Raw genomic sequence first — 14,672 nt, 5'->3', positions numbered from 1 at the left:
CTCTCAAATGACTTCTCAGTATTCCGATCATAACAAAAAAGCCTGACCAAGCTCACACACGTTGCGAAGCAATTATCGCTTGATAAGGTGCTCGCAGCATCAACTCTCTCGTCTCATGTGTCACTGCCCCATCCTTCTCTATTCACACAGACACTCTCTCTATCCTAGACTCGATCAATCGAGGCAGGTAAGATGGAGCCGATAGAGGTAACCGATTTTAATGAAGTAATAAATCATAACTATAATATGAAATAAAATAAAACATGAACTTAAAACAAATTAATTTTTATAACTTATATAGTTTTGAAATAAGTTTATTTTTCTTTGACCCATTATTTCTGGCAGGGTGACAAGTTCATTCAACAACCCTGCCCACATTATTCAATTATAGGGCCTTCAAAAACAAAAAATTATTCAGGCCCCTTGCTTTTTTCACATTTTATGGTGGGAGTACTTGGAATTAAAACACTGCATTAATGACCTGTGGTGACGCCTTGAGTGTATGTTTATTCCATGCCAAAGCCCTGTGTGTTCCCTATTGCAAAGTCCATACTGTTTGTGAAGGCTGGGTAGGAGGTATGTAAAGGCAACCTGAGGTAGTTGAAGTATTGGCCAGTGGCAACCTTGACTCGGAGAACTCATGTAGAAAAGTGATGGATGGCTTGGGGGAGAAACCGATCGGAGGGATCTCACTGGCTCCAGTTGCAAAGGCCAGGACTTTCTGAAGCTTAGATGATCCTTGTGCCTCTACCGGAATAAAACACACCAGAGAATGTTAATTGAAACAATATAAATAAAACATAATAATGTTGATTATCATCATAAATGAGGAGCAACACACAGAAGCCTACCCAACAAGCATTGTAAATAGCGGCAATTCTGACAGCATGGTATTGCTTACCTTTTACCTCCTGCACATAGTCCATCCAGAAGGGAATGATGGTCTCTTCAGCTGCTCTCTTGTTGCTTCCTTGTTCAGAAGATCGAATATGGAAGAAGTCCTCCAATATGTCAGCAGTGAGCGTATGTGTCTCATGGCAGAGCAAAGGACCTAAGCTCTCTAAATGCTGTTGGATCACATCTAACACGCCAAGTGTCCTCATTCCTTCCCTGAATCTGCATTCAAGAAAAGACAGTAAGCACGACTAATGCATACTTGGCACAATCCTTAGCACACACAACAATCTGCCCACTGAGTTAAGTTGAGTCAGTAAAATTAAATTCCATAAAATGCCCTAATTCAACATGCTGCTATTATGAATAAAGCAAACTGAACTTGAAATCAAGATAAACCTTTCAAATGGTCCGCGGACCCCGTGGATCACTTGAAACATGAAGATGTCCTGAACGAGCAAATCTCTGTCCTCTATGCTCGTCAGTGGCCCGAGGCAGCCTGCATTTGTCAAGTAGTCCAGTGGAGGCGCTGTAGCACGTTTCAGGTCATCGAGGGCGGTGTACTCTTTGAGATCTGACATCAGAAATACACATCGGGCACAAAGAATGGTTAATGTGACATAAATGACATATATGAAGCCACTTTTAACAGTGCTCTTCTCATAACCCTCAATGCCGAGAGTGTCCACATACCATTTTTGTTACAACCAGAAATCTTAATGCACTCATTACTCGTTGCAGTTGATATACTACAGCTAACAATTCAAACAAATCCATCTAATCATTTTGGATGGTTCCATTAACATGTAGATTAAAAAGACACATCTGTAGAACAACAATCTGCAGAATTAGCTTTTTGACCTTCTCATGTAGGTCAGTATCAGAAATGTCTTCCAAGACAGGCTTGGCTGACTCTGGGCCACCAACTAGGCAGGGGAAAAAAGAGTCGGCGAGAGGAATCCAGGACTTGGACCACCATGCACAAGGCTCACAGCAATTGCTCTGCCAGCAATGAAATACCTGTCCTCTCTCAGAATTGGGGAAACATTATCTCATGTTCAAATGGATAGTTCACTCTAAAATCCTATTATTAATGTAATCAAGCACATATCCTCATAACAGTCAATTCCCCAAATCTGTATGGTTAATAAATTGAATAAATAAATACCTGCGCTATCCAGCGCCAAATTCAGTTTCCCCTCCTTTCCTTCAAACATAGACAAAACTCCCATGGCTTCCAAGAGTAGTCTTAAGAAATCTCTTCTTGGACCGCCCAAATCCACAGCCTCTTCTTCTCTACCAATGTCGTCAGAAAACTTGATTGACATCCTGTAGTTTGGATTATAGGATAATCTCTTGAAGCCACGTACAGCTCCATCCAACACGGAAGACCGATTTATGTTGAACTTGCATTTCTGGTCGGTGTCAATTCTGCTCGCAAGATTGAGCAGTAAGTCACATGCCGGCATCTTTTCAGGGGCTCCTGCCTCCCTAGTGAATAGAAGACAAAAACTTTTTTTTTTAAAAATTTGTGATATGTTGTATGTTCCAACGGTAAGAAATACAACTGAGATGGATCTGCTGGATGACATATGGTTGACATATGGATGACACATGAGGTTGAAAACATCAAATCTAGACAAAATATCCAACGCACTATTGCAACACAATCAGATGGTATGTCAGAGCTTACAATGACAAATCAGTCCTCAAGGTCCACCGTCCTCACTATATTTTGTTTTTTCCTGCACCAGCATACCTGATTCGACCAATCAAGTGGTTGCTCATCAGCTGCATGTAATGTATATATAGTATGTTTGGGACAGTGGGACTTGAGGACTGGGTCCCAGATCCTCCTAGGTATCTGAGGATGACAGACTATAAAATTAGTCCCACAACGTGACTGCTATTTACATATTTAAGCAATAAAACGTGAGAGGGAGAGCTTTATCAGTGGTTATTGGCACGGCTGTGCTGGTTTCAGTACTTAAGCTTGTGGGGATGCTGCTCTCTAAACGCTGGGCACATTATTAGCTACATCTCCTTGCGTTGAACACGAGAGGTCAGAATGCAAGCATGTCAAACTGACCAGTTATCAAAATGAAATGCCAACACACTGGTTATGCTAGTCAGCTACTATTTGCTTCCTAATTAAGCTTGTTTGATGTTATTTGACTGCCTGTCAAAACCATCTTCGGCAGGCAGTTATAATTGGCGCAGTAATTTTTACAGGTGATATTTGTATAGCGCATCATTATTTGTCACAATATCGTGTCCTATCACTATCATTGTGGGTTTCCTAATGATTGAAGGCCAGGCCTTTAAATGTTGGGATACTTACGTTTGACTCTCAAAACTGGCCCGTATTGCTAGGTTAAGTTCTTCTTCATCTGAGGACATCTCTGACAATGAACTTAAGATGGATACGTAGATATTATAGTCATCATTGTTCTCTCTTGATGTTGATGGAGCTGGGTTGGTTCACCATAGCTCTGGTGGTGATGGGTCCACTGGACTCGCTTGATGTTGACGGGGTCTGGTCCACCATGGCCCATTCTATGGACTCTATTGATAGGGTCTGGTGCACCATGGTCCTGGTAGTGATGTGGCCACTGGACTCTCCTGATGTTGGTGGAGCCTGGTTCACCATGGTCCTGTCTATGGACTCTCTTGATGGAGTCTGGTCCACCATGGCCCTGGTGATGATGCGGCCACTGGACTCTCCTGATGTTGATTGGGTGACGACCTCCACACAGCTGTCATCGGAGTCTGAAACGTCAAACTTTCAAAACAAAAGAAACAAAAATCAATAAACAAAAACAAAACATTTAAACGTGTCAGATGATCTATTCACATTTGAAAGAATGTTAAGTCTCTACATCACTAATGTGACTGACTTCATTCCGCTCTCTGCGTTGTTTTTGTCACTCATTCATTCGACCCATGTTAAGGGCTTGCCCTGGGTGGGATTCAAAACTGTGTTTTCCGTTTGCGAGACACTGCTCTAGCCCGCTACGCCACTGAAAGGCTAACTAATTGATAATGCAGCCGGGCGCTCTTTATACTGGAGGAGTGAGTCACTTTTGGTAGGCTATACCACGACCTCGGCATCTAACTCTGACGATTTACGATTGCTCACAATTAACTCGGTTACACTAAGAAGATAATTGAATAGCCCAATAACTTACTGGCAAAGGTGTGGATGGCTTGATGTACAAACCCCAATTCCAATGGGACGTTGTGTAAAACGTGAATAAAAACAGAATACTGTGGAGTTAGAAAACAACGAGACAGGAGACGTGAGAGTAGACGTAGTCGAGGTAGTTTACTAGCTCCAACTTAGCATGTCATACATTCGACAACGACACTGAACTGAGAACCGGAAGCGGAAGTGCATTATCTGACCCCTCGCCTCTTCCCTTAAAGGTACACCGTCCTCTTAGGTGAATGTCTTTCGTTATATAGATGTGGGTCACCACAATACATTGATTTGCAAATCCTTTTCGACCTTTATTCAATTGAATACACTACAAACTTAAGATATTTAATGTTCAAACTGATAAACTTTATTGTTTTTTGCAAATATTCACTCATTTTGAATTTGATGCCTGCAACACGTTCCAAAAAAGCTGAGACAGGGGGAACAAAAGACGGAAAGTTGAGGAATGCTCAAAAAACAACAACATCTGTTTGGAACATTCCAAATGTGAACAGGTTAATTGGAAACAGGTGAGTATCATGATTGGGTATACTAAAAGGGGCATCCCCGAAACAAGCAAGGATGGGGCGAGGTTCACCACTTTGCGAACTGCGTGAGCAAATAGTACAACAGTTTAAGAAAAACGTTTCTCAACGTACAATCGCAAGGAATTTAGGGGTTTCATCATCTACAGTCCATAATATTGTAGCGATTTCGGGGGGCAGTCCGGGAGACCGTCGCCACAACGGGGACGGGAACCCGTGTTTCCCACTCCGCAAGCGACAACGTTAACCAGTCGACTAAAGGGTCTGACCCGTTAGTCAAGGACCAACGTGTCTACTTATCCATGCACGTTACAATATCATCAAAAGATTCAGAGAATCCGGAGAAATCTCTGCACGTAAGCGGCAAGGCCGAAACCAACACTGAATGCCCGTGACCTTCGATCCCTCAGGCGGCACTGCATTAAAAACCGACATCATTCTGTAAAGGATATTATCACATGGGCTCAGGAACACTTCTGAAAACCATTGTCAGTTAGCACAGAAACGCCGGCTCCTCTGGGCCCGAGCTCATCTGAGATGGACTGACGCAAAGTGGAAAAGTGTGCTGTGGTCTGATGAGTCCACATTTCAAATTGTTTTGGAAATCATGGACGTCCTGTCCTCCGGGCTTAAGAGGAAAAGGACCATCCAGATTGTTATCAGCGCAAAGTTCAAAATCCAGCATCTGTGATGGTATGGGGGTGTGTTAGTGCCCATGGCATCATGGGTAGCTTGCACATCTGTGAAGGCACCATTAATGCTGAAAGGTACATACAGGTTTTGGAGCAACATACGTCCCTGTTTATTTCAGCAAGACAATGCCAAGCCACATTCTGCACGTGTTACAACAGCGTGGCTTCGTAGTAAAAGAGTGCGGGTACTAGACTGGCCTGCCTGCAGTCCAGACCTGTCTCCCATTGAAAATGTGTGGCACATTATGAAGCGCAAAATACGACAACGGAGACCCCGGACTGTTGAGCAACTGAAGTCGTACATAAAGCAAGAATGTGAAAGAATTCCACCTGCAAAGCTTCAACAAATAGTGTCCTCAGTTCCCAAACGCTTATTGAGTGTTGTTAAAAGGAAAGGTGATGTAACACAGCGGTAAACATGCCCCTGTCCCAGCTTTTTTGGAACGTGTTGCAGGCATCAAATTCGAAATGAGTGAATATTTGCAAAAAAAAAACAATAAAGTTTATCAAGGGAGTTTAATCAAGTGTAACTGGACTTGGTATACATCCGAGAAGACGTTTCGTCTCTCATCCAAGAGGCTTCCTCAGTTCGTGCCTTTCTGACTAGACCAAGCTAGTCTGACTGGCTGGTGACGAGACTCAGTATTTATCCTCTAGGAGTCGTTGTCAGAGCTATCGATATGCGTGGCTCTTTTGTGTACCGATGTTATGGCCACGCCCGTCGTTATCGGAGCTAAGTGTGTGTGTGTGATGCACAGGGCGTGTGTGATGCGTCAGTGCAGTAATACTGGGGTAGTAGCGCTTGTAGTTAGTGTATGCTGCATGCTGCTTCTGCTTGCTACTCTCTGCTCTCAGCTACTGCCGCCGGCTAGCCCTCTTTGTGAGGGTGAAAAGAGGAGCCGAGTGCGTAAGTCTCCCCTGCCGGTACATAGCCTCTCTACCGCCAAGACTCCTGCAGTGCCTCCTCGTGGCCACACACGGTAACTGGGTACCTTGCGGTCCCTGGCTAAACTGTAGGGGATCTCGGAGCTACAGTGGTCCCCAGAGGTCTAATGCGCAGGCCCATGTGAAGTGGATACGCCCTGGCATTGACCAACCACTGTCCCACTGCCTTGTGGGTAAGTGTAGGACGACAAAGGCTAGGGGAGCACACCCTGAGAGAAAAGTAATGTGCATGGCGGCGCACGATAGGCGGTCCTCTGACAGACTGGAGCTCCGGCAGCCTCCTGCAGCGGTGGAAGAGTGCTGGTCGTCTTGGGCCCCCCTTGCCACCAGATCCCACCCTCTCACAGTGAAGAAGTGCTGCTGGGACATGCGCACCCCCAGTGGCACTGTAAATAATCTCTTTGCGCAGGTATCCACCTCTGCCTCGGTGAGACCAGCAACCGGAATATGGATCAAAGTCTGGCGGCGATGGGGTGTCTGGTGACGGGAGCATGTATGAATGCACTGGAAGCTCCTAATCAGACCCCTGCACGCCAGCGGCACAGGGCTATTCATGGTCGCCAGCAGCTGGGCTTGAGTGGCAGCTGCTCTCGGCAGACCCCTGTGTGTCTGAGCAGCCCTATTTAGGAGCCACACTGCTCACCCAAACTGGGGAGGGGCCTAGAAAAGGTGGCCTAAACATTGCCCACTCAAAACATCCTGGATAGGCTACCGCACCTATCGGGACATTCCACTCTGCGGTCGAAATAAAAAAAAGAAAATAATTCCCTTTAAACTGGCAACATGGAACATAAGAACTCTGCTGGACGTTAATGCCGAAAGACCTCAGCGAAGGACTGCACTAATTGCAGCGGAACTCAATCGCTACAGTATTGACATTGCTGCACTCAGTGAAACCAGGTTCCTGGATGAAGGCTCCCTGAAGGAGGACACCTACACCTTCTTCTGGAAGGGATACCCTGCAGGAGGACAACATCAGCATGGTGTGGGATTTGCAATAAAAAACAGCCTCCTACCAAGACTCACTGAAACACCGATTGGCATAAGTGAAAGGCTCATGTCGCTCAGGATCCCTCTGGCCAAGAAACGTTATGCCACCCTCCTAGGTGCCTATGCACCAACACTGCCATCAGAGGATAACGTAAAGGACCGCTTTTACCAGTCACTAGATGAGGCTCTCCGTCATATACCCAAGGAGGACAAGATCTTTTTGCTGGGCGATTTCAATGCCAGAGTGGGGAAAGACAACAAGGTGTGGAGTGGTGTCATTGGTGGGCATGGCATTGGGAAAGTCAATGCAAATGGACTGCGCCTCCTAAGCCTCTGTGCTGAGCATGGCTTAACCATCACAAACACCCTCTTCCAATTAAAAAATAAGCACAAAACATCCTGGATGCACCCACGCTCCAAACATTGGCACCTATTGGACTACATCATTGTGAGACGTGCTGATACAAAAGACGTCTTACTCACTCGTGCAATGAGAGGTGCTGAGTGCTGGACAGATCACCGGCTCATCATGACCAGGCTCCAGGTGGAGGTACGCCCTGCTGTTCGTCTCCAAAGGTCAGGAAAGAAGAGGCTTGACTGTACCCGGCTAGAAAAGGCTGAGGTCCAGAACAATCTCCGCCTCTCTCTGGCTGAAAACCTGGAAGACATTGAGCTTCTCTTGAGCACGGATGATTCCATTGACAGGAAATGGTCTTCCGTGAGCTCCAGACTCTACAAGGCAGCATCCCAATCCATCGGTTACAAGAGCAGAAAACACCAGGACTGGTTCAATGACAACACAGGCACAATAACTTCCATACTCAAAGGCATGCATAAAGCACACAGTGCTGTCCTCAACAATCCCACATCAGCTACACTCCGGTAACAATGGCAAGCATCCAGGAGAGAGGTGCAGTCAAAATTGCGTGCCCTGCAGAATGAGTGGTGGATATCGAAGGCAAATGAAATACAATCCCATGCCGATAGAAATGATATGCACAACTTTTATGATGCAGTGAAAACCATCTATGGCCCAAGAAACTGCTCTGTCTCCCCCCTGAAGTCTGATGATGGTACCACCCTCATAAAGGACCAGAAACTCATCACAAAAAGATGGGCAGAACATTTTGAGACTCTTTTGAACCAGCCCTCCCCAACAGATCCCTCGATCTTGGATGAACTACCTGTCCGCCCCACCATCCAAGACCTTGATCTTCCACCAACCTTTGAAGAGGTTCATTGTGCAGTTAGGTCGCTGAAAAATAACAAGACCCCTGGCCCTGACAGTATCCCTGCAGAGATTTTTAAACAGGGAGGCTACCTCTGCACCCGTGCACTTTTCCTGTTCATCTCACACGTATGGAAGAACGAAACTGTCCCTCAGCAGTGGAGGGATGCTAACATCATCTCCATATATAAAGGCAAAGGAGACAAGTCCCTCTGTGGCAACAGCCGTGACATTTCACTACTGGCTGTTGCTGGAAAAGTCCTGGCCAAACTCATGTTACACAGGCTGGTAAAACACATCTCAGAGGAGCTGTTGCCTGAGTCACAGTGTGGGTTTAGGAGGAATAGGAGTACTGTGGACATGGTGTTCACAGCACGGCAACTCCAAGAGAAGTGCAGGGGGCAACATCAGTATTTAAACTAACCTTGCTATCATTGTACTGATATGCTTGTCCTTGCTAAGACGCTAAACTGGAACCGCAGACTGTAGAGGGGTAGCACCTTACCTTAGCAAGGGCCCTTTGGCTAAGGAAGACATCCCTACTGATAGATCCTGCATGCCTGTATGGTACTGTATGATACTCCCATTGTGCCCAGTCCGGCCAACATAGTGGGATAGGAGAAGGGAATTCTGATTTCAAATTTACCTGCTGCCTTGCGGGTTGATGCCTCTTTAGACAAAGGCTAGGAGAAGGTAACTGAATTCCAATCCCCGGGCACAGTCCACCCAGCTGTCAGTACCCGGAAAGAGTAAACCATGGTGGCTCCGCTCAATCAACACGGCAGTGGTTCCAGTCACCATCAGCTCTGTTAGCTCGACAATAGTTCTGGCAAAAAGCAACAGGATTCCTCTGTGGCTGTCTCAGCTACACTGTTCCACCGAAAAACAGGAAATCTTGCCAAGAGACACTATAGAGCATCAAATAGTGTCGTCATCTAGGGTGCAGCTTCACATTTGAGGCTGCTAGGGTGCAGCCTCACATGTGCCCCTGATCAAGGCAATGGGGGGAAATAACGAGTTGGTCCCCGGGTGCTGCACGGCGGCTGCCCACTGCTCCTAGCTACACAGCTAGGATGGGTTAAATGCAGAGTAAATGTCATTTGTATGTATGTACAAAATGACTAATAAAGAATATTCTATTCTCTGATGAAGGCTGTGTAGCTGTTTTTAATGTGTGCCAAACAAAGTGGAAAAGGAAGTTATCTGATTTTTGAGTTATCTGTGGGATATGCAGTACTACTTTCCTCTCTGTTTAGATCCTATGAAAAGATAGCTTAAATACCTGTCTTGCTGCAAAGGACATGGTCGACTTTGTTGAGGAACGTGGAGAAAAAATACAGTGTGCGGGTAACAGCATTACAATAACAATTACACTGTATAAACTTGCCTCACATCCTGTGGGATTTTATCTTTGAAGACATCTCTGATCTGTGTAATGACAGTCCTGTAGTCCCAAGCCTCTCAAACTCAAATGCGCCCAAGATGAGTGCCTTTTCATGGAACTCCGTTTTGGAACGTTGCTTGCAAACGATCCCCCATGCTGGGTTGGACAGCAGTATGACGTCTTTATTAAATGTCAAGTCAAGTGATATTGTGTTTTAGGCCTGTAAAATCAATCACAACAACCGTTTTAATTCTATTACATGGTTAAAAGCATAGCTAACTAGTAAATCCACATATTATTTACTGATATAGCTAACTAGCTTCTGTTGCAGTGGTTAGCTAGCTAGCTCAAAATTAGCTGGACTAACATTAGCTAGCTAGCATAGCACTACTCAAACCGACTTGCCTAACATTTCCAAAGACGTATCTTTTCCTAGGTCTTGAATTCCATTTTCCAAAGTGTTGCTGTGTACGATAATGGGGAGTCTGTAGCTGCCCTGTTTGTTGCTGCTCTGCATGGCTCCCTCCTGATGGCACCACTGATGCCTGCGATCGGAGGTTACCACTAGCGCTTGGCCGGGATGCATGTCTCAGTTCATCTTCCACACCACCCGTGTTCCACACTACCACTAACTGTGTTTGTTGCACATGCTATGGCATTTTTTCAATTCAATTCAATTCAATTCAGTTCAGTTCAATTCAATTCAATTTATTGTCATTAAAAACAATGTGCAGGCACATGTTAAAAATGAAATGAGGGCTGTGGCTTCACCAAACAGTGCAAGACAGGCACAGACAAACACAGCAAACACAGTATAAGATATACACACATGAAGACCAAAAGCTAAAAATAAGTTAAAAAAAGAGCAAGAGTACAAAATATTTAAAAATATCTGCAGACATTCAGCGGGTAGCCAGGTTCAGGTGGGCAACAGCTTGTGGAAAGAAGCTGTTTTTGAGCTTGGTAGTGCAGGCTCTGAGGCCCCTGTAGTGCTTCAGTTCATGGTTGGGGTGGGTGGGATCTCTGCTGATGCTGAGGCCCCTTCGAAGGCAGCGTTTGTGATAAATGTCTTTTATGGCTGGGAGCTGGGCACCGGTGATATGTTGGGCCGCCTTGACGACTGGCTGCAGAGCTTTCTGGTCTACTGAGGTGCAGTTGCTGTGCCACACTGAGATGCAGCTGTTCAGGATGCTCTCTATGGTGCAGTGGTAGAAGTTGGTGAGAATTTTGGGGGATAGACAGGCGCTCCTCAGCCTCCTCTGGAAATGCAGGCATTGTTGGGCCTTTTTCAGTAGGGCCTGGGTGTTTAATGCCCACGAAAATTCCTTGCTGATGTGGACTCCAATGAATTTAAAGCTCCACTTCCACCCCATTGATGTGTATGGGGGAATGGCTGCAGTTTCTAGACCTGCTGAAGTCCACAATCAGCTCCTTCCACTTCTGCACATTGAGGACAAGATTGTTGGTAGTACACCATGATGTGAGGTGCTGAATCTCGTTCCTGTAGGCCGTCTCGTCATTGTTGGTGATACGGCCAATGACTGTGGTGTCATCCGCAAACTTAACTATAACATTTGAAGGGTGAGTTGACAGGCAGTTGTGGGTAAAGAGGGAGAAAAGGGGGGGGGCTCGGAACACAGCCTTGAGGGGCACCTGTGCTGAGGGTCAGGGTGGAGGAGATGTGGTCACCTAACCTAACAGACTGAGGACTGTTGGTCAGGAAGTCCAGGGTCCAGTTACAGAGGGAGGGGTTGAGGCCAAGTGAGAGGAGTTTGGTGGTTAGTTTGGCAGGGATGATAGTGTTTAAGGCAGAGCTATAATCTATAAAGAGCATCTGGACATATGTGTTGTTAAGTTCAAGGTGGGTCAGAGCAAAGTGCAGGGCAGTGGCAATGGCATCCTCAGTAGACCTTTTGGGATGGTAGGTGAACTGATGTAAATCGAATGTGGGGGGGATAATGTTTTTGATGTGAGCCAGAACCAGTCTCTCAAAGCACTTCATGGCAATGGGGGTGAGTGCTATGGGTCGGTAGTGATTCAGACATGTGGATGTTGGTTTCTTGGCGACAGGAATTATAGAGGTGGTGTTAAAGCATGCCGGGACTATAGATTGGGACAATGAAAGGTTAAATATAGTTGTGAAGACCCCAGCCAACTGGTCGGCATAGCGACCTGGTATGCCGTCCGGTCTGGCAGCCTTCTGTGTGTTCACCCTGCGCAGTGATTCTCTGACCTCTGCGATCGATAGAGTGAGCACCTGGTTTTCTGGGTGGCTGGGGATTTTTGTGACTGGGTCAGTATTGTCGTTGTCAAAACGGGCATAGAAATGATTTAGCTTGTCTGGCAGGGAGGCATCATGGAGAGTGGGACCGCTATTGGAGCTTTTGTAGTCTGTGATAGACTGAATGCCTTGCCACATTCGCCGGGGATCGGAGTTATTGTGAAAGTGGTCCTCTATTCATAGCGAATATTTATGTTTGGCTGTTCTGATGCCCTTTTTGAGGTTGGATCTGGCTGTGCTGTAGGCCTCACAGTTACCTGACTTGAACACCGCATCCCGAACTTTCAGCAGCTCACTGGTCATTCAGAGTTTCTGGTTTGGAAAGGCACAGATTGATATTTTTTTTGTTGTGACACCCTCAGTGTAAAAGTTAATGTAGGCTATTAGGGCAGATGTCTGTTCATTAATGTCTATAGGGGAGCCATGGGTAGCTGAATGTGCAAAAATACTCCAGTCTGTGTTGTCAAAACAGTCCTGGAGTTCAGAGACTGCTCCTTCTGGCCAGACAGTGATTGTCTTTACAGTTGGCTCGATCCATTTTATTAGGGGTTTGTAGGCTGGCACCAGGAACAGGCAGAGGTGGTCAGAATGCCCCAGGTGGGGGCAGGGAGTAGCTTTGTATGAGTCCTTAATGTTTGTATAGAGATGGTCCAGGGTGTTTTGTCCCCTAGTGGGGCAGGAGACATGTTGAGGAATTTGGTCAATACAGCCCTGAGGTTAGCCTGATAAAAATCACCACCTATGATAAAGGCATTGTGCGCGGGTGTTTGGTCTGTTGTCTGCTGATGGCACATTGTAGCTGCTTAAGTGCTACTTTAAGAGCTTCCTTATGTGAGAGGATTGTCAGTAGTATGTGAGATTATTTCACATGTGTATGTGAGAGGATTTCACATATATGTGAGAGCATTTTCAGTAGTGTATGTGATAGGTAAAGTATGGAATATGGCCTATACGGCCTCTCATACATATGACAATCTGACACTGTTTACATTTGCCTGATTTCTGTCAATGGTTATACATGGCTTGGATGTGCTATACAGTTGAATCCCACACATCAATACCTTACAGACTCTCGTATTGCTCTAGGGAAGTTAGTTTCTCGAAAAATCGTAAACACTGAAATGAACTCACTGAGCACAAGTAGGAATAAGCTGTGGGGGACCAGCCCAGCCTGCAAATCTTCACAGTCCAAACTACCCTCCTTTGTGCATCCTGTGGAAATCGGTGCATCATACGGCCTTGTCCCGGCCGAATGGAACAGCCCCAAGCCGCACAACACACCATTTCTCATTCAACTGCTACAATGGGCCGAAAACGCAGGGGAAAAAAATTGAAACGTAATGATGACAGAGCTAGACATTGGTAGGCAACATGGCGCCCGTCAAGCACGTGAGACGCTCTCAGCCAATTACAGCTCGTGTTGCAAAGATCCAAGGATGGCCAAACTCTCTCTATGCTGGCCATCATCCACCTAATAGGCGCCCCTTCGGGATGAATAGGGATATTGTGACGCTTGCTAGATGTATTTAAACAATGTAGTGACCGAAATGAGATTAGGTGAGGCTGTCAGTTTTTATTGAATAACCAGGAAGTAATGTGCTGCAGAACATGAAGTGATAGAAGCTGCAGTAGATCTCAGCGTGTCAGGTGGGCAGTGTCAGATGGTTTCTGCGTGGAGAACTCCAGTCTGTTACATGTGCTGTGTGTAAAAATTCCTTTTCCTGAAGCATAAAGTGAGTAGTAATTATTATGTGACGAGTTATAACATGACTAGTAGGTATCAGTAGGTGTTACTGAGTGCTACTGATTAAACCAGAGTAAACGAGTCAAAGGTGTCCATATAAAGACACAGGAGCCGGCTGACTGGTTTTGTGGTCTGTCTCAGTAAAGTCAACAGCCACCACACTGAACTGAATTCACAACCTCTCAATTGGAATACGTTTTTAATATGCTTTGTTGTTATTCACATCTCTGAATACTAAAGATCAGTTTTCAACCAGAACTACACATAGCATCTCTAGAGCTATAAGAAATTTGTCAGTTATTGCAACTTTTTATTCCGTAAGACAAGCAAAGAGCTGAATAAATATAGACAAATTGGGTTTAGAAGAAATGATAATTATTGTACAATTATGCACATCTGTCTAAATGAGAGCGTGAGCTGCAGGACTAGAGGTCAGGAAGGTGGTGGAGGTCAGGGAGGGTGGTGGAGGTCAGCGTTGGAGGGGCTGTAGGTCTAGTCATCTGATATGGGTGCCTTGACCTTCCTGATGAAGTCATCGTTGATGTTCTTCAGGTGTTTGGTTCTGTTGTCCAGACGCACCTGCCACTCCTCTCTCAGCCTGGGGAGATACAGACAGGAGGAGGTTTTACAGCTGTCACTTTGAGGTAATTTTCTAGACATAATGGGACACTAGATGTTTTAATGTGTTCTCTTTTTTCCCCCTTTTCCCCCCCAATTGTACCCAGCCAATTACCCCACTCTTCTGAGCCGTCCCGGTCACTGCTCCACCC

At 45.7% G+C, this 14,672-nt stretch overlaps 1 protein-coding gene and 1 pseudogene across 1 annotated transcript in view; both read right to left on the bottom strand.

The window, feature by feature from the left end:
• Window positions 1–338: 338 nt before the first annotated feature.
• LOC130111193 (G2/M phase-specific E3 ubiquitin-protein ligase-like) lies at window positions 339–12,461 on the bottom strand (annotated as a pseudogene).
• A 1,933-nt stretch (window positions 12,462–14,394) lies between these two features.
• Window positions 14,395–14,672, bottom strand: part of LOC130111186 (protein FAM240C) — a 68,507-nt gene continuing 68,229 nt past the window's right edge. The window contains exon 2 of the mRNA XM_056278273.1: window positions 14,395–14,500. Coding sequence (XP_056134248.1) covers window positions 14,395–14,500 — 106 coding nt within the window. The remainder of the gene's footprint in view (window positions 14,501–14,672) is intronic.

Source organism: Lampris incognitus, chromosome 1 (genome assembly GCF_029633865.1).
Source record: "Lampris incognitus isolate fLamInc1 chromosome 1, fLamInc1.hap2, whole genome shotgun sequence".
Classification (NCBI taxonomy): domain Eukaryota; kingdom Metazoa; phylum Chordata; class Actinopteri; order Lampriformes; family Lampridae; genus Lampris; species Lampris incognitus.
This window is presented reverse-complemented; position numbering and strand designations above follow the sequence as displayed.